The following is a 21,805-nucleotide window of genomic DNA, read 5'->3' on the forward strand; positions in this document are numbered from 1 at the left end:
GGCTCAACCTGTGCAAAATAAAAAAAATGCAATGTTTTAAATTAAACACCATCATTTGCTTCCCCCAGAATTCCAGTATAGTTAAGCCTGACGCGTTTTGTGTCTACCAAGGACACTTAGTCATAGCCTATGACTAAGTGTCCTTGGTAAAACAAAATATGTCAGGCCTTGGTTCTTAATTATGGAAAATAAAATGTAAAATTTTAACTTTTATCATCTGACCGACTCCAGGCTTGTGCCGGCCTCCTTTGATGTTTCCTGGTGTTTGACCCTTTGCTGAAGGTCTGGGGCGTGTGCACTTGGGCCCACTTTGTACAGTGGTAAGCCTCTCTTAATGTACTTAGGGGCAGATTTATCAAGGGTCGAATATCGAGGGTTAATTAACCCTCGATATTCGACTAGGAATTGAAATCCTTCGACTTCGAATATCGAAGTCGAAGGATTTAGCGCAGATAGTTCGATCGAATATCCTTAGATCAAAAAAAGTTAGCCAAGCCTATGGGGACCTTCCCCATAGGCTAACATTGACTTCGGTAGCTTTTAGATGGCGAACTAGGGGGTCGAAGTTTTTTTTAAAGAGACAGTACTTCGACTATCGAATGGTCGAATAGTCGAACGATTTTTACTTCGAATAGTTCGATTCGTAGTCGAAGGTCGAATTAGCCCATTCGATGGTCGAAGTAGCCCAAAAAAACTTCGAAATTCGAAGTTTTTTACCTTCAAATCCTTCACTCGAAGGATTTAGCGCAGAAAATTCGATCGTACGATCGAAGGATTATTCCTTCGATCGAACGATTAAATCCTTCGAATCGAACGATTCGAAGGATTTGAATCCAACGATCGAAGGAATATCCTTCGATCAAAAAAACTTAGGCAAGCCTATGGGGACCTTCCCCATAGGCTAACATTGACTTCGGTAGCTTTTATCTGCCGAACTAGGGGGTCAAAGTTTTTTTTTAAAGAGACAGTACTTCGACTATCGAATGGTCGAATAGTCGAAGTAGTAGTCGAAGGTCGAAGTAGCCCATTCGATGGTCGAAGTAGCCCAAAAAACACTTCGAAATTCGAAGTTTTTTTACTTCGAATCCTTCCCTCGAGCTTGATGAATCGGCCCCTTAATGTACTCTTGTTGCTATTTTTATTGCTATGACCTTGTTATATGGAAAGCAAAACTCAGAGATAAGGCTATTTCAAATAGAATGAGGTTTATTGAGTTTAGCAAAGACCATTTAATGGTTTTGCTTTGGGAAAGCATTCATGTGACACCGAGGCTTTGCCAAAGAACACTCCCCTTCTCACAACTTTTATAGATTAAAATGGGAGTACACATACATACGTAAATGTTGGAAGAGAACTGAATGTTCTTATCTACAGATATTTTAACTGAAAATAGTTTCCCACTTACAACTGTCCCTCAGCCTTGCAGTTCTTTATCTGTGAAAAGCAGACACAGGGAGGAATCAGTAAATGAAGAAAACACTTCTGTACAGGGGCCTCATCCAACATCTGCTGATACTCTGAATTCTATCAGTAACTTACAAAGTGGACTCTCATCACGGGGTGTCATTTATAAGAGAAATAATAAATGGGGGAACATCACCCCTCCCTTCACCTTTCCTGCCTTGGGCATGTGGTTATTGTTGCGTCAGAATGATAGGGGCATTTGTTATTAGATTTTATTATTCTTACACTCTGACACATAACCATTTGCCCGTCATTGGAATAGGCTGTTGTCATATAAATGTGTTCATATAAAAAATAGATTATCACTCTGTACGCTGGTTCTCTATCTTTATTATTTGCTGAAAGAACATTGGCAATTGGGAACATTGGGATTATTTTAGCTACAGAGACCTGGTGCTCCTACAACAGTATTTTGAGACTACTACAAGGGAACCTACTGTATAAAAAATATTCTCCTGAATCCAGATTCACTTGGAACCACTGTAATAATAGAACTATTGCTTAATAAAATGTGTATAGTTCTCACCAAGCTGATATAGTTCCCTTTACAAATTGTATGCAAGTCAAACACATGTCATTGGCAGCATATGGCAAATAACCTGTAAATTGAATGTTTACTGTGTGTATTTTGCATATTTTATCTGTATGATCATCTCCCAGGAACAGGAGGATCCCAGGGGACAGTTGGACCCCTGTTCATATGTGCCTTCAGTGAACAATGCTCCTATCTCCAAATATATAGAAAAGAATATGTTAAAGGCTTACCCCATCGTTCTAAAATATATGAAGGATCAAGACAGGTGTAAACATTCATTTAATTCCCTATGAAGGAATTGTACAACACCAAAGCAGTGACTTCAAAATATATATTTTTCCTGCCAACACAAAACGGCGCATTTATAATTCCCCCCCATGCAGATTTTTTTCTGCACTCGTGAGGTCATTATAGGAACAGTCAGCTAAATATTTCCAAATACACTACTATTGCTTGACCTGTATCTGGAAATTCATTCTTTCTCACACTGCCAGGTGAACATTTAATCATAGTACCAATTAAATATTCTTTTAAATTATTCCTACTCACCCTGTATGTAGATATGTACTATGTTACTCCTCTTCCTCACACTGCCGGTTAGAGTTTGTACCTCACAGGTATAATTCCCAGAATCCTCCAGCTGAGCTGAGGCGACTCCATATTGGTTGGATAAACTGAATCCCTGCACATTGTGCCCATTTCTGTAGAAAACAAACTGTAGCTCTGTAGTCTCTCTGTGTGGGCTGAGCTTTGTGTCACATGTTATGGTCATGTGACCTCCTTTTGTCACCTGATCTGAACTCACATTTATTTGTGGGGGACTGAACAGTTCTGTAACATGAAAATAAAAATCAGATTGAATCACATTGAGTAATTACTGAACATGGGAAGGCACATTTATCAAATTTTTTCAAATTCCCATAAATTCGAAATTCGACTAGTCTAAATGTATTCATACAATTAAATGTTTGATACGCAGATGAATTTAAATGATCTGATAACTCGAATCAAATTTGAATACCGAATTGCATACTACTGTATAGAGGAAGTGACCCCACTATCTGGGCTGCCCTTCTCCCCTGCTCCCCCGAAACCCCCAGTGGGGTCTGCTTCCTATATAGTTACACCACTGATGTCATCTTATCACTTGGATTGGGGAAAAAGAGACTAAAGAACTGGATGAGGAAAGAGTTGAACCAGTGTGAGTGTTATTTAATGTGTTCTGTATCTCCTCCATGTTCAGTGGCATAACTACAGGTAGGAGATCTGTTATCTGGAAACCCTTTATCCAGAAAGCTCAGAATTATAGAAAGGCCATCTCCCATAGAGTTTATTTTTTCCAAATAATCCAAATTGTTAAATATAATTTTTAAAAATGAAAAATAATAAAACAGTAGCTTGTACTTGATCCCAACTAAGATATAATTAATTCTTATTGGAAGCAAACCCAACCTATTGGGTTTATTTAATGTTTAAATGAATTTCTAGTAGACTTATGGTATGAAGATCCAAATTACAGAAAGATCTGTTATCTAGAAAACCCCAGGTCCCATATCTGTACAGCAGATGGGGGGGGGCAGTAAAGATCAAGCAGAAATTGAGGACAGTCTGTTGTAGAAAATGAAGAATTTGTGAAAGAATACTGTAGTGCTGATGCAGAATGTACTGGTTTATGAGCTGCCATGTAGTGTTAATATAAATGAATAATTGATTACATGAGTATTGTGACTTTTATATTGTGTATGTATTGTATGTTGGCAGTTGAAACCAGAAAACTGACAGTTGCCAAGAGTATGTGATCATTATTAGTGAAGGAATGTGGTTGCATTGGGCTATTAAAGAAGCACATAATCATAAGGAGTAGCATTTCTGGTGTAATTTCCATTTCCTTTCAATAAAAAAAAGAACTTTAGGGGTTTGTTGTGTTTTCTAAACTTTTGTTAATTATCATGAGAATAAATGGGATCATGTTGGACATTCTGTCCCTCACTCCTGTCCAACTGCCCTCAGTGTCCCATTCTGTTCCACCAGATCTTACCTGAGACTGAGATGTACCAATCAACTGTATGGATTTCATAAGTTGTTTGTGTATAATAACGTATTTCCTTTTCACACTTGTATGTACCAGACGCAGTAACATCCACTCTTCCTATGTGTAACTCAGACTCACTGTCAAGACCGCCGGGAGCGCGAGGAGTCGTGTCCGCTCCCGGCGGCGAAGAATCCAAGATGGCGGCGCCCAGGGAACCCACGTGGGTTCCGACGCCGGCGTTGTGACGCCAGCACGGCGCGACGGTCGCAGGCGCGCTGACGCTGGCGCAAGGGCGCCAAATTCAAAGATAAAAGGACGCCTGAGACGCCAAGATGGCGCCCGAAAATAGGATCCTGTTCCCTGAGAGATTCCTGGGTTCCCTTGCTGTTTTTCCCTGCTTATATCTGCCTGATTCCTTGTTGTGACCCCTTGCCTGGATTTGGACTTCGCTGTTACTCTGCCTGCCTTTGACCCCGTGCCTTGCCCTGGACTTTGTTGTATTCCGCCTGCCTTCTGACCTGTGCTTGGACTTTGATTATTCTCTTGCCTAACCCCTGGATACCACGACCCTGATCCCTCCTGAGGGGCTTCCTCCTAGATCCGGACTACTCCCCAGAGGGGGCTCCCGGCTCCCTGACATTATTTTCGGGCCATGGATCCTTCTGAGGAAGCCACACCTCATGTCGGACGAGCGCTCCGCGGACTGGCATCCCGCATGGAGGACTACGAAAACCAGCAGGTTCGCATTGGGCAAGCACTCGATGTCCTGCTAGCTCAAGTGCCTTCTGCGCCCTCCGCTGCTCCACCTACTGGAGATCCCCCCATGGCGGCAGCCTCTACGAACGCAAGCTACCCGACAGGTGAGCCTCGCATTCCACCTCCCCCTCGCTTCAGTGGGGACCCACAAGCCTGTAGGGGATTTGCCACACAATGCCAAATTCAATTTGAGTTCCAACCCACACAGTTTCCAAGTGAGCGTTCCAAGGTGGGGTATGTGATGTCTCGATTGGAAGGCAAGCCACTGGAGTGGGCAACGTCTCTTTGGGAGAAGAATTCCCCGGTGACTTATGATGTTAAAGAATTTCTCCAAGCTTTTCGCATAGTCTTTGATGCTCCAGGTCGGGTTACGAACGCTCCTGCCCGTCTCTTGCAGCTCCGGCAGGGAAGCCGCAGTGTCAATGAGTACGCTATAGACTTCCGAACTCTGATGGCGGAGACTTCCTGGTGTGATGACGCTTACAAGGCCGTATACTACCAAGGCCTATCCATCCGCATCAAAGATGATCTCGTCTCCAGAGAGACTCCTGACACCCTGGAAGGGCTGATCGCTCTATCCATTAAGGTTGACACCCGTCTCAGAGAACACCAGGTGGAGAGAGAGCGCAGCAGACGATTTTCTCCCATGTTGGCCCCTCGCTTTCAAAGGCCGATTCTGCAAGCATCCGCTGTCCCTGTGACTCATGTGTCCATGTCTCCCCTGGAGGAACCCATGCAAGTAGGAAAGGCTCGCCTCTCCGAGCAGGAAAGACTCCGAAGACGTATGGCAGGTCTCTGTTTGTACTGTGGTGGGCATTCCCATTTTGCCAACGCCTGTCCTGCCAAAGCCAAGAGTTTTGTACCCCGAGGTATGTCTCAGGTTTCTCATGTAGGGGGCATCACTCGAGGGCCTCAGGAGAAGTATCAAGAAAATTCACGCAGACTTCTCCTTCCTTTGCAGATTCACCTGGCAAGTAAATCTATCTTCGAAAGGGCCTTCCTCGACTCCGGAGCGGATGGCAATTTCATGGACGCCTTCTTTGCCGAACGCATGAAGATTCCCCTGCTTCCATTGTCTTCACCCCTGCGAATTACCGCCATAGATGACAAACCCCTGGAGTTTGAATTCGTCACAATGTTCACGGCGGAACTATCCGTACAAGTTGGGGCGCTGCATCAAGAAAAACTTTCTTTCTTCATCATTCCCTGCCCTTCTACTCCAGTAATATTGGGTCTTCCGTGGTTACGTCTGCATAACCCCACCATAGACTGGTCCACTGGGCAGATCTCTCGTTGGAGTTTATTTTGCCTGCAACATTGCCTTCCGCCAAAACCCCTCGAGAAGGTGAATGTCTCCACTGCGGAACTAAAGACTTTGCCCTCCACTTACCAGGGGTTTTCTGATGTGTTTTGTAAAAAGTCTGCAGAGTTCCTTCCCCCACATCGCTCCTACAACTGTCCGGTTGAACTCCTGCCAGGAGCTATGCCCCCCAGAGGGCGCACCTACCCTCTCTCTCCTGCAGAGACTACCGCTATGAAGGAGTACATCCAAGAAAATCTCCAGCGGGGGTTTATCCGCCCTTCTACCTCTCCTGCAGGGGCTGGGTTCTTCTTCGTGGAGAAGAAGGACGGAGGCCTTCGGCCTTGTATAGACTATCGGGGTCTGAATAAGATCACCGTGAAAAACAGGTACCCCCTGCCCTTGATTGCCGAGCTCTTTGACCAGCTGAAAGGGGCAAAGATTTTCTCCAAGTTGGATCTCCGGGGGGCCTACAACCTCATTCGCATCCGGGAGGGTGACGAATGGAAGACGGCATTCAACACTCGGGATGGGCACTATGAATATCTTGTTATGCCCTTCGGCCTTTGCAATGCCCCTGCCGTCTTCCAGGAGTTTGTTAATGATGTGTTCCGAGATCTCCTAGGAAGGTTCGTAGTCGTATACTTGGACGACATCCTGATCTTTTCCAAGGACCTTGAAAGTCATCGCTCCCAGGTGAAGGAGGTACTCTCTCGTTTGAGGAAGAACTCTCTCTTCGCCAAGTTGGAGAAGTGTGTCTTCGAGGTATCCAAGATCCCCTTCCTAGGATACATTATCTCTCCAGAGGGATTTGAGATGGACCCCGTGAAAGTGTCGGCCATCCAGGAGTGGCCTCTCCCACTGAGTACCAAGGCAATCCAGAGATTCATCGGATTTGCTAATTATTATCGACAGTTCATCCGGGGGTTCTCTTCCCGCATTGCACCTATCCTGGCCCTCATCCGGAAAGGGGGTAAACCCAGCCTGTGGCCTCCATCTGCCATAGAAGCCTTTCAGTCCTTGAAAGAGGCTTTCACGTCCGCTCCTGTTCTCCGACATCCCAATCCTGCACTACCCTTCTGCATCGAAGTTGATGCTTCTGAAGTCGGAGCCGGAGCTATCCTGTCTCAGAGACACTCCACTGATGGAAAATTGCACCCCTGTGCGTTTTTCTCCAAGAAGTTCTCATCCGCAGAGCAGAACTATGATGTCGGAAATCGAGAACTCTTAGCAGTCAAGCTTGCCCTTGAAGAATGGCGTCACCTCCTGGAGGGCTCTGAAATTCCTGTCCAGATTTTCACAGATCACAAGAATCTGGAGTTTATACAGTCCCTCAAGAGGCTAAATCCCAGACAAGCCAGGTGGGCCCTTTTCTTTTCCCGATTTAACTTTGTTTTGACTTATCGCCCAGGTTCCAAGAATCTGAAGGCCGATGCCTTGTCTCGTAGCTTCACTCCGGTGGACCGTGACCCTGAGAGGCAGGAACCAATCATTCCACCAGTCAAGATCATTGCCTCTCTGTATCCCCAATTTGCCGACCAGATTCTGGCTGGGCAGTCTTCGGCTCCTCAAGATACTCCGATTGGCATGGCCTTCGTCCCTCCAGAACTTCGCCTGGCCATCCTGCAACAAACCCACTGCTCCAGGCAAGCTGGACATCCTGGTCCGGCCAAGACCCTTGAACTCTTGAGGCGCCTAGTCTGGTGGCCTGATATCCGCAAGGATGTAAAGGACTTTGTGGCTGCTTGTAATGTCTGTGCCACTTCTAAGCCTAGCCATTCCCGCCCCAGCGGGTTGTTACAGCCTTTGCCGGTTCCCTCTCGTCCGTGGACGCACCTCTCTATGGACTTTATTGTCGAACTTCTTCCCTCCGGTGGGAATACTGTGATCTGGGTTGTCATTGACCGCTTCAGCAAAATGGCCCATTTCATCCCTTTGAAGAAGTTACCCTCTGCGGTGGAATTATCCCAACTCTTTATTAAGTACATCTTCCGCCTGCATGGTTTCCCGGTGGAGATCGTCTCCGACAGAGGCACCCAGTTTACCGCCAAGTTCTGGCGTTCTCTATGTAAAGACTTGGGAATAACACTTAAATTTTCGTCTGCCTACCTGGGTGGTAGGCAGACGAATGGGGCAGCTGAACGTGTGAACCAAGCCTTAGAACAGTTCCTGAGGAACCATGTGTCTCTTTGCCAGGACGATTGGTCTGACCTCCTCCCGTGGGCAGAGTTTGCTCATAATAATGCATGTCATTCCTCCACAGGAAGGTCCCCATTTATGGTGGTGTATGGACAGCATCCTCAAGCCTTTCCTCAGGACTTCGTGTTGTCGGACGTCCCGGCTGCAGATGATCTGGCAGCCCATATGCTTGCTATTTGGGCTGCAACCAAGTCTAATCTAGAGAAGTGTGCTCTAGTCCACAAGACTTTCGCGGATCGCCGTAGAAGGCCCTCTCCTCCCTACAAGGTGGGTGATTGTGTCTGGCTCTCTTCCAGGAATATTCGCTTGAAGGTGCCATCTCCCAAGTTGGGTCCGAAGTTCCTGGGTCCGTTCCCCATCTTGGAGATAATTAACCCTGTAGCCATCAGACTTCAACTCCCACCAGAGATGAGAATCCCCAACGTGTTCCACGTCTCCCTGGTGAAGCCCACCGTCTCCAACCGTTTCTCTGGTGTCCAATCTCCTCCTCCTGCTGTCTCTGTGGAGGGTCAACAAGAATTCGAGGTGGAGAGAATCCTTGATTCCAGAATCTCCAGAGGGTCCCTTCAATACCTCATCCATTGGAAGGGCTTTGGCCCCGAAGAATGCTCTTGGGAGGGACACCGTGATGTGCATGCTCCTCGTTTGGTAAGAGACTTCCACTCCAAGTTTCCCCAGAAACCAAGTCCCGGTGGTCCTGAGGCCCCCCGTGAGGGGGGGGGTACTGTCAAGACCGCCGGGAGCGCGAGGAGTCGCGTCCGCTCCCGGCGGCGAAGAATCCAAGATGGCGGCGCCCAGGGAACCCACGTGGGTTCCGACGCCGGCGTTGTGACGCCAGCACGGCGCGATGGTCGCAGGCGCGCTGACGCTGGCGCAAGGGCGCCAAATTCAAAGATAAAAGGACGCCTGAGACGCCAAGATGGCGCCCGAAAATAGGATCCTGTTCACTGAGAGATTCCTGGGTTCCCTTGCTGTTTTTCCCTGCTTATATCTGCCTGATTCCTTGTTGTGACCCCTTGCCTGGATTTGGACTTCGCTGTTACTCTGCCTGCCTTTGACCCCGTGCCTTGCCCTGGACTTTGTTGTATTCCGCCTGCCTTCTGACCTGTGCTTGGACTTTGATTATTCTCTTGCCTAACCCCTAGATACCACGACCCTGATCCCTCCTGAGGGGCTTCCTCCTAGATCCGGACTACTCCCCAGAGGGGGCTCCCGGCTCCCTGACACTCACTGACTGGAGACTCAATGATCTCATTATCCTTGTAAAATACTGGAGTCATTGTTCTATATCCAGTCCGACTGTGACACCTGAGAGACAGGGAGTCTCCTTCATGAACATCAGGGGGAGCCTGCAGGATGAGCAGATCTGAAATAAAAGTTAAATTACTGAATAAGTTAAAGATCATGTACAAGGAACATTTCACATTAACAGAAAAGCTTCTGAGACAATTTGCACTTGGTCATCAATGTACAGTATTTGAATTTCTTATTTATCTTTCATTCTGTCAATCAACCTATTCAAGCTTCCTGCTTGATAGGGTACATTGGACCTTTTGGATTAAATCACAAAATGGAGATCTTAAAAAAAAAAAAAAAATATATATATATATATATATATATATATATATATATACACACACAGTATATTGCCATGGAGAGCAGTACTCAACAGGTCTCGTGCAAACAAAAATAAAGGTGTTTTTTGCATTTAATTTACAAACTGGGTTTATAAAGGAAATTATAATTATTATTGTGTATATTAGACCAACTGAGTGCTGTACTTTGCAGGACACTATTTGTTACCAGATAAAAGCAGACAATATATTTTTGTGTGACTGCAACTTCTTTGTGACTATATATATACATATAGTACAAACAACTGGACCGGTGCACACAGAACACAAAAAAATAAATGCCTGGGTGCTGGAGCATTTAATCATAGTATACAAACAGCAAGATTCCGCACTCATAGGTCCTGTGAAACAAAATTTCAACGTTTCGGCTCTTAGATGTCAGCCATTATCAGGAAGTGCAGACCAAATACAAACATACGTATTTATACACATAGATCTAGGGGGAAAGGCACCAAAAAACTCAAATGTCATAAGTAGTGGGCGTGTGTGAGGTAATTGTGTCATCAGTGCTGATCACCCAACGGGAAAAATAGTAACTAATATACCCCATAATAAAACACAAATTGCATAAGTTTAATAGAAATCGTAGGTTAGGGGGCACATTTACTAAGCTCGAGTGAAGGATTCGAAGTGAAAAAAAAATTAGAATTTCGAAGTTTTTTTTGGGGTACTTCGACCATCGAATAGGCTACTTCAACCTTCGACTTCGATTCGAACGAAGTACTGTCTCTTTAAAAAAAACTTTGACTACATACTTCGCCACTTTAAACCTACCGAGCTACAATGTTAGCCTATGGGGACCTTCCCCATACGTTTTCTAAGCTATTTCAGATCGAAGAAAAATCGGTCGACCGATCGATTAAAATCCTTCGAATTTTTACTTCGATCGATCGATAGAAGTATTTGCGGTAAATCCTTCGACTTCGATATTCATACCACAGACACATATCAGCTGAACGACCTTCCTTCGGGGGTCTCTTGTTTTTAACTCTCACTTCTGCAGGGTACCTGTCCCTGTATTCACTTATACACCAAGGAGCACATTTACTAAGGGTCGAATATCGAGGGTTAATTAACCCTCGATATTCGACCCTCGAAGTCAAATCCTTCGACTTCGAATATCAAAGTTAAAGGATTTACTGCAAATCCTTTGATCAAACGATTTAATCCATCGATCGAAGGACTTTCCTTCGATCAGAAAAAGCTTACAAACCTTATGGGGTAGGTCCCCATAGGCTAATATTGATGCTCGGTAGGTTTAAAGTGGCGAAGTAGGTGGTCAAAGTTTTTTTTAAAGAGACAGTACTTTGACTATCGAATGGTCGAATAGTCAAACGACTTTTAGGTCGAATCGAATCTAAGTCGTAGTCGAAGGTCGAAGTAGCCTATTCGCTGGTCGAAGTATCCATAAAAACCCTTCGAAATTCGAAGTTTTTTTACTTCGAATCCTTCACTGGAGCTTAGTAAATGTGCCCCTTAACCTATGATTTTCTATTAAACTTATCCAATTTGTGTTTTATTATGGAGTATATTAGTTACTATTTTTCCCATTGGGTGATGACACAATTAGCTCACACACGCCCACTTCTTACGACATTTGAGTTTTTTGGCGCCTTTCCCCCAAGATCTATGTGTATAAATATGTGTGTTTGTATTTGGCCTGCTCTACCCGATGACGGCTCACGCCAAAACGTTGAATAAACACCATTTTTTTTGTTTCACACGACCTATGAGTATATAAACGACATACAGGTATGGGATCCGTTATCCAGAAAACCCCTATCCAGAAAGCTTTGAATTACGGAAAGGTCATCTCCTATTGACTCCATTTTATCCAGATAATCCCAAATGATTTACTTTTTATCTGTAATAATAAATGGATAACAGGCACCACTTGTGTCTAATGTTTCAGCCCTTCATCAAGGGCAAAAGTGGTACATGAAATAAGAGGGGTTATGTGATAAAAGGAGCAGTAACCCATAGCCACCAATCAGCAGGTAGAATTTTTCCAACAGCTAATTTCTTTTGTACTATTTTTTTATTCTGATTCTTTCATAACGTTCATGGTACTTGTGATTTTAGAGAAACAGAGTTTAATTGTGGTTTCAAGAAGCTATAAAATTGTACCTAGTAAATGGGCCTCCTCGTGTCCCTTATTGATACGATTGGTTACAGGGAAGGGACTGGGGGAGTCTGTAGGAACAGATCAGAGATGATGAACTCACCATAAAACACATCCAGTCTAACAGGATCACTTCTCTCATTGGGACCAGCCTGGCACTGGTAATTCCCACTGTCTGTGTGTGCGGCAGACTCAATGACAAGTCTCTGCTGATCCCCAGGTATCCAGTGTCCATCCCTGTACCAGGAATATTCCAGGATCCCTTGGGCAGTAGGAGCCACATTACAAGTCAGAGTTACAGATTCTCCTGGGAATATTGGGTTCCAGTTTGGGGAGAGAGAAATCACAGGTCTCACAGCAGCTCCTACAGACACACAATAGTTATACAGATTTATATGTACAGACCTGGTATAATAAGGGGCACATTTACTAAGCTCGAGTGAAGAATTCGAATACAAAAAACTTCGAAATTCGAAAGTAATTTTTTGGGTACTTCTACTACGTAGACTACTACGACTTTCGATTTAAACTAAAAATCGTTCGACTATTCCACCATTCGATAGTCTAAGTACTGTCTCTTTAAAAAATACTTCGACTACATACTTCGGCAGTTTAAACCTACCGAGGTACAATGTTAGCCTATGGGGACCTTTTCCAAATCCTTTGATCGATCGATTAAAATTGTTCGAACGATTTTTACTTCGATCGATCGACCGAAGTATTTGCGCTAAATCCTTCGAATTCAATATTCGAATTCGAAGGATTTAACTTCGAGGGTCGAATTCGAGGGTTAATTAACCCTTGGTATTCGAACCTTGATAAATGTGCCCCGAAGTATCTAAATCACAAAATACTTACCGTATATACTCGAGTATAAGCCGATCCGAGTATAAGCCGAGGTACCTAATTTTACCTACGAAAACTGGGAAAACTTATTGACTCTAGTATAAGCCTAGACACAACTACAGCCCTGTCTCCCAGCAGCGCACCTTCCGCCAAAGAGACTCCCCCAGCGATCGACCGGACTTCTTTGCAAAGTTGATGGTGACAGAGAATTGTGCAGAGAGTGCTGTGTGTCATAAAACCTGATCTTTCGTATAACCAACAGATGGCGCTGTGTGATATTGCCATCACTGTTAATCCTTTATTCAACCAACAGATGGCGCTGTTTGATATTGCAGTTACTGTTCTTCTTTGATATAACCAACAGATGGCGCTGTGTGATATTGCAGTCACTGTTATTCTTTGATACAACCAACAGATGGTGCTGTGTGATATTGCAGTCACTGTTATTCTTTGATATAACCAACAGATGGCGCTGTGTGATATTGCAGTCACTGTTATTCTTTGATACAACCAACAGATGGCGCTGTGTGATATTGCAGTCACTGTTATTCTTTGATACAACCAACAGATGGCGCTGTGTGATATTGCAGTCACTGTTATTCTTTGATATAACCAACAGATGGTGCTGTGTGATATTGCAGTCACTGTTATTCTTTGATACAACCAACAGATGGCGCTGTGTGATATTGCAGTTACTGTTATTCTTTGATATAACCAACAGATGGCGCTGTGTGATATTGCAGTCACTGTTATTCTTTGATACAACCAACAGATGGCGCTGTGTGATATTGCAGTCACTGTTATTCTTTGATATAACCAACAGAGGGCGCACTGTTATTCTTTCATAAAACCAACAGAGGGCATTGTGGGATATTGCAGTCTCTTCCCAAGTGTACTGTTGGTATAGGAATGATTAAAAGTGACTGCAATCTCGGCTACTGCCCGCTGACCCGAGTATAAGCGGAGGTAAACTTTTTCAGCACATTTTGGATGCTGAAAAACTCGGCTTATACTCAAGTATATACGGTAAAGCATTTAAATAACTGTGTTTATACTATTTATACTCAGTTCCATTGCAGTCAGGGCACTGTATGTGTTGTGTTTATGGGGTGACTGTAAAGATATGGATTAATGTGTGTGCTCTCATACAGACCCCATAGTAATCTGATACTGATACAGTGTCATGTGACATGATCTTTGTCTGCTAATGCAGAAGTGTTATTATTTTTATTATTATTAACATGTATTTATATAGCGCCAACATATTGCGTAGCACTGTAAAGTAAATGTGATTATACAACTAAATCACATGAATTATATACATAGAACATATGGAGTAACAAACATTACAATCAATACAGGTACAACAAGGTAAGGAAGGCCCTATGCATAGGCATACAGTCTAAAGGAAAGGGAGTAACACACAAGGTGTGGGAGTGGGCAAGATCGAATTAAGTGGGTGAGAAATGTGGTACTGTATGTGGTGTTGCGTTTGGTAGTTAAGCAGAGTGAGGGGAGGCTTCTCGGAAGAAGTGTGTTCTAAGAGATTTCTTGAAAGCAGAAAGGTTGGGAGAAAGTCGGACAGACCGTGGGAGAGAGTTCCAGAGGAGGGGTGCAGCCCTTGCAAAGTCTTGAATGCGAGCATGTGAGGAGGTAATGAGAGAAGAGTTGAGTAGCAGGTCAGTAGAGGAGCGTAGTAAGCGGTTGGGTGTGTATATAGAGATGAGTTCAGAGATGTAGGGTGGGGCAGAGTTATGATAGAAGTCACATGACTTGGGGCAGCTGGGAAATTGACAATATGTCTAGCCCCATGTCAGATTTCAAAATTGAATATAAAAAGATCTGTTTGCTCTTTTGAGAAATGGATTTCAGTGCAGAATTCTGCTGGAGCAGCACTATTAACTGATTCATTTTTTTTCCCATGACAGTATCCCTTTAATAACGTTTTATTTTCTTGAAGCAAGAGAAGCATGGTGTCTATGTGCAGTTTCTCCTCTGTGTAAAGAAAGCTGCAGGCTCACGTGAGATTGATCTACTGGTTATCGTTAGGCTTGGGTGAATTCGACCCGTTTTGTTTCACCAAAAATTTGCCGCCAGCGAAATGTCGCCGACGCCCATCAAAGTCTATGGGTGTCTAAATTATTTTGATACATGACAATATACAAGTCTATGGGCGGCATTTTTGCGGCGAAACAAGGCAAAAAAATTCGCCCATCCCTAGTTATCTCATATCTTAAGCAGAATGGCAGCTGGGCCATTTACTATTCCCTTGGGAAGAAGCGCAGGAGAGGGGATGTTATTCCTCATGCACAAGCTCTTCTGCCCAGGGGACTGGTTACACTTAGCACCAGATATAAAACTTGGAGTGAGGAGTAGAGAGCAGCTTCAGCGGGTACAGGCCAGTCCCATTGTGGTCTCCTCTGCTGCCTAATTTGTGTGTCTCATTGATTGACATGTAGTGATGGGCGAATTTATTTACGGGCGCCGGTGTCAAAAACGAGACGCTGACGGCGTTTCGCAAATTTTTCGCCGTTTCGCAAATTTCGCGAGAAATTCGCAAATTTTTCGGCGAAACGGCGCAAATTCGCCCATCACTATTGATATGTAAATCAGGGGACAGACAGCACTGCATTCACGTGGACAAACACAGGCAGGGTAAAGAACATCATTTCATTTTTGCTGTAAAGCAGATTATTAGGGTTGCCACCTGTCTGGAATTGACCCGGACATTACGGTTTTCGAGAGGGTCGTCCGGATCAAAACTGCCTGCCCTGTTGGCAGGTTACAAAATACTAATGATACAGTAACAGTTCTTACCTGCAGTGTCCATGCCAATAACTGGAAATAGAAACAGAGAGAACATTGAAAGGTTTGATGCAGTTTAAACTGTATATAAATACAAACAGAATCCTGCAGAAAACTGAAAATTGGATTAGCTGTAATTATTAAATATATATACTACAAAGCCCAAATATAAATACTTAAACGGGAGCTATTGCAAAAATGAAAATTGAATATAAGCTTTTTTATAATATTCTGCAATAAGAAGTTTTCTAAATACAGGTATGGGACTTGTTATCCAAAATGCTCTGGACTCTGGATAGCTGATCTTTCTGTAATATGGATCTTCATGCTTTAAGTCTACTAGAAAATCATATAAACGTTAAATAAACCCCAATAAGGATTAAAGGGGATCTATGGTCGGAATCTATAATCTTTCCTAGGATTTGGGGAATGATTATAATGCTATTTGTAATTTGCAATGAAATTTTTTAATGGTTTTGATGCTCTACTAGCCGTTACTTTGCCTGTCAGTGTATTCCCCCACAATCTGCTCAGTTCACTTGTACAGAAATCCATCACGGCCAGCGGCTGTCTCATCTGCCTGACCCGCCCACCCACCAATTAAAAAACAGTAGGCGGTTATTTTTACAGATGCCGGGTCAGAAGCGCACACAGCTAAAGGGGATACATGCCCACAAATGGCATGAAACGGCTCATTGCGATCGCCAACAAAGAATGTGTTTCCTTTATTGAATACTCATTTAAAAAAAATGCACTTACCCATTGATCTACAAGGAAAATTGGCTGCTTTTCCATAATATTTGAAAAATATATCCGGTGATTTTTTTTTTATATTTGTGGCAAAATTGTGATTTTGAATTTCAGTAGCTATGTCCCTCACAATAATCAGAGGCAATTATTTTACCATTTCCCTCAAAAATGCTGCCCTGTACTGTCTGACTTCTAAGTGTAAGCACAAGCCTCAAATGTGAGGGTTTTGTGCAATAAACTAAGCATGAAGGCCCACTCGTTTCATGCCCCCAGGGCACTTATCATAGGCATAGGCGTAGTCATGATTTAGTGCCCTGGGGGGCATGAAAAGCATAGGGCCAGGGGAGATACTGTTCCTTTTTTAATGAATCTACAATAAATATTACAATTTTAACTTTATTTTTGGCGGCCCATTGTGGAGTCTTTCTGTGTGTCTGATACCCCTCTTTTTTGTATTCTGTAGGTGGTCACCAGTCAGCGCACAGGAATTGCTTGGGGATCCTCAGTTGTTCCCCATTCTCATAACCCTCTGCCATTCTGCCAATCCCTACACTGGCTTCCGCTACCTATCAGATTAAAATTCAAATTAAAGGGATACTGTCATGGGAAAAATTTCTGCACTGAAATCAATTTCTCAAAAGAGCAAACAGATTTTTTTATATTCAAATTGAAATCTGACATGGGGCTAGACATATTGTCAATTTCCCAGCTGCCCCAAGACATGTGACTTGTGCTCTGATGAACTTCAATTACTCTTTACTGCTGTACTGCAAGTTGGAGTGATATCACCCCCTCTCTTTTCCCTGCCAGCAGCCAAACAAAAGAACAATGGGAAGGTAACCAGATAGCAGCTCCCAAACACAAGATAACAGCTGCCTGGTAGATCTAAGAACAACACTCAATAGTAAAAGCCCATGTCCCACTGAGACACATTCAGTTACATTGAGAAGGAAAAACAGCAGCCTGCCAGAAAGCATTTCTCTCCTAAAGTGCAGACACAAGTCACATGACCAGGGGCAGCTTGAAATTGACAAAATGTCTAGCCCCATGTCAGATTTCAAAATTCAATATAAAAAAATCTGTTTGCTCTTTTGAGAAATGGATTTCAGTGCAGAATTCTGCTGGAGTAGCACTATTAACTGATGTGTTTTGAAAAAAACATGTTTTCCGATGACAGGATCCCTTTAATGACCCTGACATTCAAAGCAATTCAAATCTCTGCCCCTCCCTACATCTCTGAACTCATCTCTATATACTCACCCATCCACTTACTATGCTGCTCTACTGACCTGGTCCTCAACTCTTCTCTCATTACCTCCTCACATGCTCACATTCATGACTTCACAACAGCTGCACCCCTGCTCTGGAATTGTCTACTCCGGTCTGTCCCACTTTCACTTAAAACACACTTATTTAGAGAAGCGTACCCTCACTCTGCTTAACTACCAAATGCAATACCACCTGCTACATCTTATACTGGATAAATATATATATACCACATATTGTGGTACAGAAGCTTCAGCTGATAAGAGACTAATGGAATGAATGGTACTTACAGAGTAAAGGCATCAGTACAAGGGCTGCCATGGGGTTTGCTGCCGGCACAGACTGAGCAATGTCTTATTATTGAATAAGGAGAAGTTGTTATTGAGCTTCCTGATATTTTTTAAGCATATGGGTGCAATTCTCAAGGCTGATCTGCAACTGGTCAATGGCAGATGTGCAGCGTCATTTACATGAACAGGTGCAATGGGTGCTTTGGGGTTTCTGCTGCATCCAATGGTACCAAGTTCTTTCTTTTCAGAGAACTGAGCTCAGAGCCTGTGTAAGTTCCTGTTTAGTTTCAAAACTTGCACAATGTGACAACAAGCAATAGTAACCAGACAGTACAAGGCACAATGATTGGAGGAAATGAAGATTTGCCTTTGGTTACACTAAGGGCCAGATTTGTTCATGTAGCTATACTGTCTTTAAAAGGAAAAACTAGCAGGAAAAAAATTGTGATCTCAAATATATACATTTAAAAAAACATTTTTTATTTTAAATTTTGATCATGAAATTAATAAATCTGCATCTAAGGCAGTGATTGTCATTTTTTTTTATTCAAGTTGTTATGAGTATATGTGGGACCTTCCAGTACAATGGCAAAAAAATTATAATGGAGCTAGGAATACTTAGTACAGAACATAAGTAACTAGGGATGCACCGAATCCACTATTTTGGGGTTCGGCCAAACACCCGAATCTTTTGTAAAAGATTTGACCGAATACTGAACCAATTGCTTTCCTAATTTGCATATGCATAATATGTACAGAAAGGGTGAAAGAGAACCATGCACTAAGCACACGGGTATATTTTTTTTACTTCTTTGTTCTTCTTTGTTGGGACCAATTCAGCAGGTTGTATCTGTTTGTGTATGACTGCCTTTTAGTTACAACTGTAACTCCCTGAATGGCCTCCATATCTTGGTCATTTTTTTCTTATTGCCTTGAGTCAGCTGTATCAGGGTCAGGGCCATAATTATAGAGGTAGATGCAGGGGGAGGGGGGCAAGATGTACATGGAGGGAGATGGGTCAATAGCCCAAACTAGCTCTGTCTTAATTGTTAGGTAAAATCTAGTTGAGGATACTAAATAGAGGAAAGTGAATGTAATTTTGGAGAGAGTCAAGTCCCCAGTATCAACTATTATTACTAAACCGTTATTACTTGTGGGCCGCACCAGATCTTATGAAGAAAACTCAACAGAGAGGAACCACATGTAGGACATGGTCCATCTGTTTTGCTACCAATTGTTTTCAGTTTTATGGGCAACACATACTGATGGAAAGTTTTTAAATGTTTTCACCATTGACTTTTTGCATTTCTTGTCTATATAACAGCCCAGAACATTAACATTAACCCCATGCTTGGAACTGGTTTAAAGTTTATGACTCTGTCAACCTTCATTTCTGTTTGTTTCTGTTCTGAAACAATCACATGCATGTATAGGTTACTGTACATATGCTCAGTTCAAGTGAAGAAAGAACCTTCAAGTCAAAAGTCAAGTCAAAGTCATTGGGGATAAACATGGACAAATATTACACCAATACAGTTTGCTCCATCTATGTGTAAATAAATGGATGGCTCCTTCCCAGACAGATTGCATGCAGCCCCTGAAATCCCATTCTATTTGTTCAAGCATTCCACTTATTATAATCTGAGCAATACAGTTCCTAGTTATTGTGGTTCAAACAAGTCTCTTGCATCATAAATGATCTCTTGCACTCAAAAAACATAATGATTGGTATAACAGTTCCCCTGACATAAATATATATAAATTGACACATTCCTCCTCCAGCTCCTGCTCTCCAGTGTAAACAGTTCTAAATCCTAAAATAGTCTTTCCTTGTTAATATTCCCTATACTTTATATGGAGAAAGACTTGTATACAGCAAAGTTTAGATACTCACAAGTCAAGAACTTCTTGACTTGTGAGTATCCAAACTTTGCTGTATACAAGAAGATCACTACTTTTGGGCACTCTATCTTCAGATTCTCAAGTAGAATGCCAACATCTACCAATCTGTAGATCTCCTCTACTGGTGAAAACAGTGGGATCCAGTCCTAATGTAACACCTCTGTGTTGTAGGCTGTAAAGTCTTATATCTATCATTAGAGTTAAAGCTGTTATTGTGGTTCAAGAGAGTTATGGTTTAATAATCCTTATTCTCAAATCCCCTTAACCCAGACTGGGACCTTTGAACTTACATACTCCCTTCTTTCCAGTAGGATCTTCCAGAAGCTTTTCCACTGCTTATAACCATGAAATGAAAAAAATAAGTGGTAAACAATAAACTAGAAGCCTCAAAAGCTTTTCACTTGGACATCTGGTTATTATATTATGGAATCTCTGAGGGCAGAAGGTCAACAATCCATTTTTTAGTTTGTAAATTGTTGACAACATGACATTACTGTTTAGGACATAGACATAGAGGGCACATTTAATTAGGGTCGAATATCGAGGCTTAATTAACCCTCGATATTCGACCGTCAAAGTAAAATCCTTCGACTTCAAATATCGAAGTCGAAGGATTTACCGCATTTCCTTCGTTCGTATGATCAATCTTTTTTTTTAATCCATCGATCAAACGATTTTCCCTTGATCAAAAAAAGCTAGGGAAACCTATGGGGACCTTCCCCATAGGCTAATATTGATGCTCGGTAGGTTTTAGGTGGCGAAGTAGGTGGAAGAAGTTTTTTTTAAAGAGACAGTACTTCGACTATCGAATGGTCGAAGTAGCCAATTCGAAGTATTTTTTATTCTATTCCTTCACTCGAGCTAAGTAAATGTGCCCCTTATAGTGTGTGTAATGAAAGAGAATAGCATAGATAAGACAAAATGATTAGAAAATACAATAAGAAATGTCTTAAAAATAATTTGACATTACACTGACCAGTCAAACGTTACTTTCTTACTACATGTATGGATAACTTTTGACATCTGTGTAATTTGTATTGAATTGTGTTTACTACTCTACTAATTAATACTATTACTTTAAAATCTTTTCAACGTTGTCAACCTGTATGTTGACCATAAAATAATGATATTGACAATAGAATAATGATAACACCCTATTCCATGACTGGCAATGGCTGGTATTCAGGACTTCTAATATAAATTAAAGATCAAGACAGAAGTGTTGCTTCAGAACTACAGACGCCCATCCGGTCTCAAACTAGCAGACATAGATTTTATGGTTTGTGTATGTTGGAATCAAGGAACCATAAGATGGTGCAATAGGTATTGCAATATTAACTATAGTAAGCTGACATGCCTTCCAATATAGAAGGAGGGCTTTGACCATGTAGGGTATATCCGTGTATCCTTTGTTCTTATTTATGGTAAAAGGTATAAAAGCTTGTTGTAAGAGGAGTGTTTTTGGGAAGTCCTCCTGTCACACTTAAGTGTTACACTGTGGGGTGATTGTGACAACTTCCTAGGCAAAACACTTGTATTATTTTTCTTTGTCTAATAAATTACCTCACTTATTTTTGAATTGCCTTCTCTCTGAGTTTTGCTTTATAACGGGGTTGGAGTACTAAAAATGCCTTGAATATTTGTTATTTCCAGCACTTTATATTGTGCCAAAAATGTTCATTGCTTCTTTAAAGGGCATGTAAGGTCTACAATAGAATAAGGCTAGAAATGCTGTATTTTGTATACTAAATATAAACTTGATCTTACTGCACCACAAGCCTAATCAAACAAATAATTTATGCTTTCAAAGTTGGCCACAGGGGGTCACCATCTTGTAACTTTGTTATACATCTTTGCAAGACTAAGACTGTGCACATTCTCACTGTGGCCTGGGCTGCTTACGG

At 42.4% G+C, this 21,805-nt stretch overlaps 1 protein-coding gene across 1 annotated transcript; it reads right to left on the reverse strand.

Annotated features, from left to right (window-relative positions):
- Positions 1-3: 3 nt before the first annotated feature.
- LOC121397351 (high affinity immunoglobulin epsilon receptor subunit alpha-like) lies at positions 4-16,456 on the reverse strand. The gene is made up of 5 exons (XM_041573989.1): positions 16,453-16,456; positions 15,706-15,726; positions 12,146-12,406; positions 9,518-9,652; positions 4-8 (listed from the first exon to the last, which is right to left on the reverse strand). The coding sequence occupies exons 1-5, from the start codon at positions 16,454-16,456 to the stop codon at positions 4-6; spliced, it is 426 nt and encodes a 141-aa protein (XP_041429923.1).
- Positions 16,457-21,805: the final 5,349 nt, after the last annotated feature.

Source organism: Xenopus laevis, chromosome 8L (genome assembly GCF_017654675.1).
Source record: "Xenopus laevis strain J_2021 chromosome 8L, Xenopus_laevis_v10.1, whole genome shotgun sequence".
In the NCBI taxonomy this organism is placed as follows: domain Eukaryota; kingdom Metazoa; phylum Chordata; class Amphibia; order Anura; family Pipidae; genus Xenopus; species Xenopus laevis.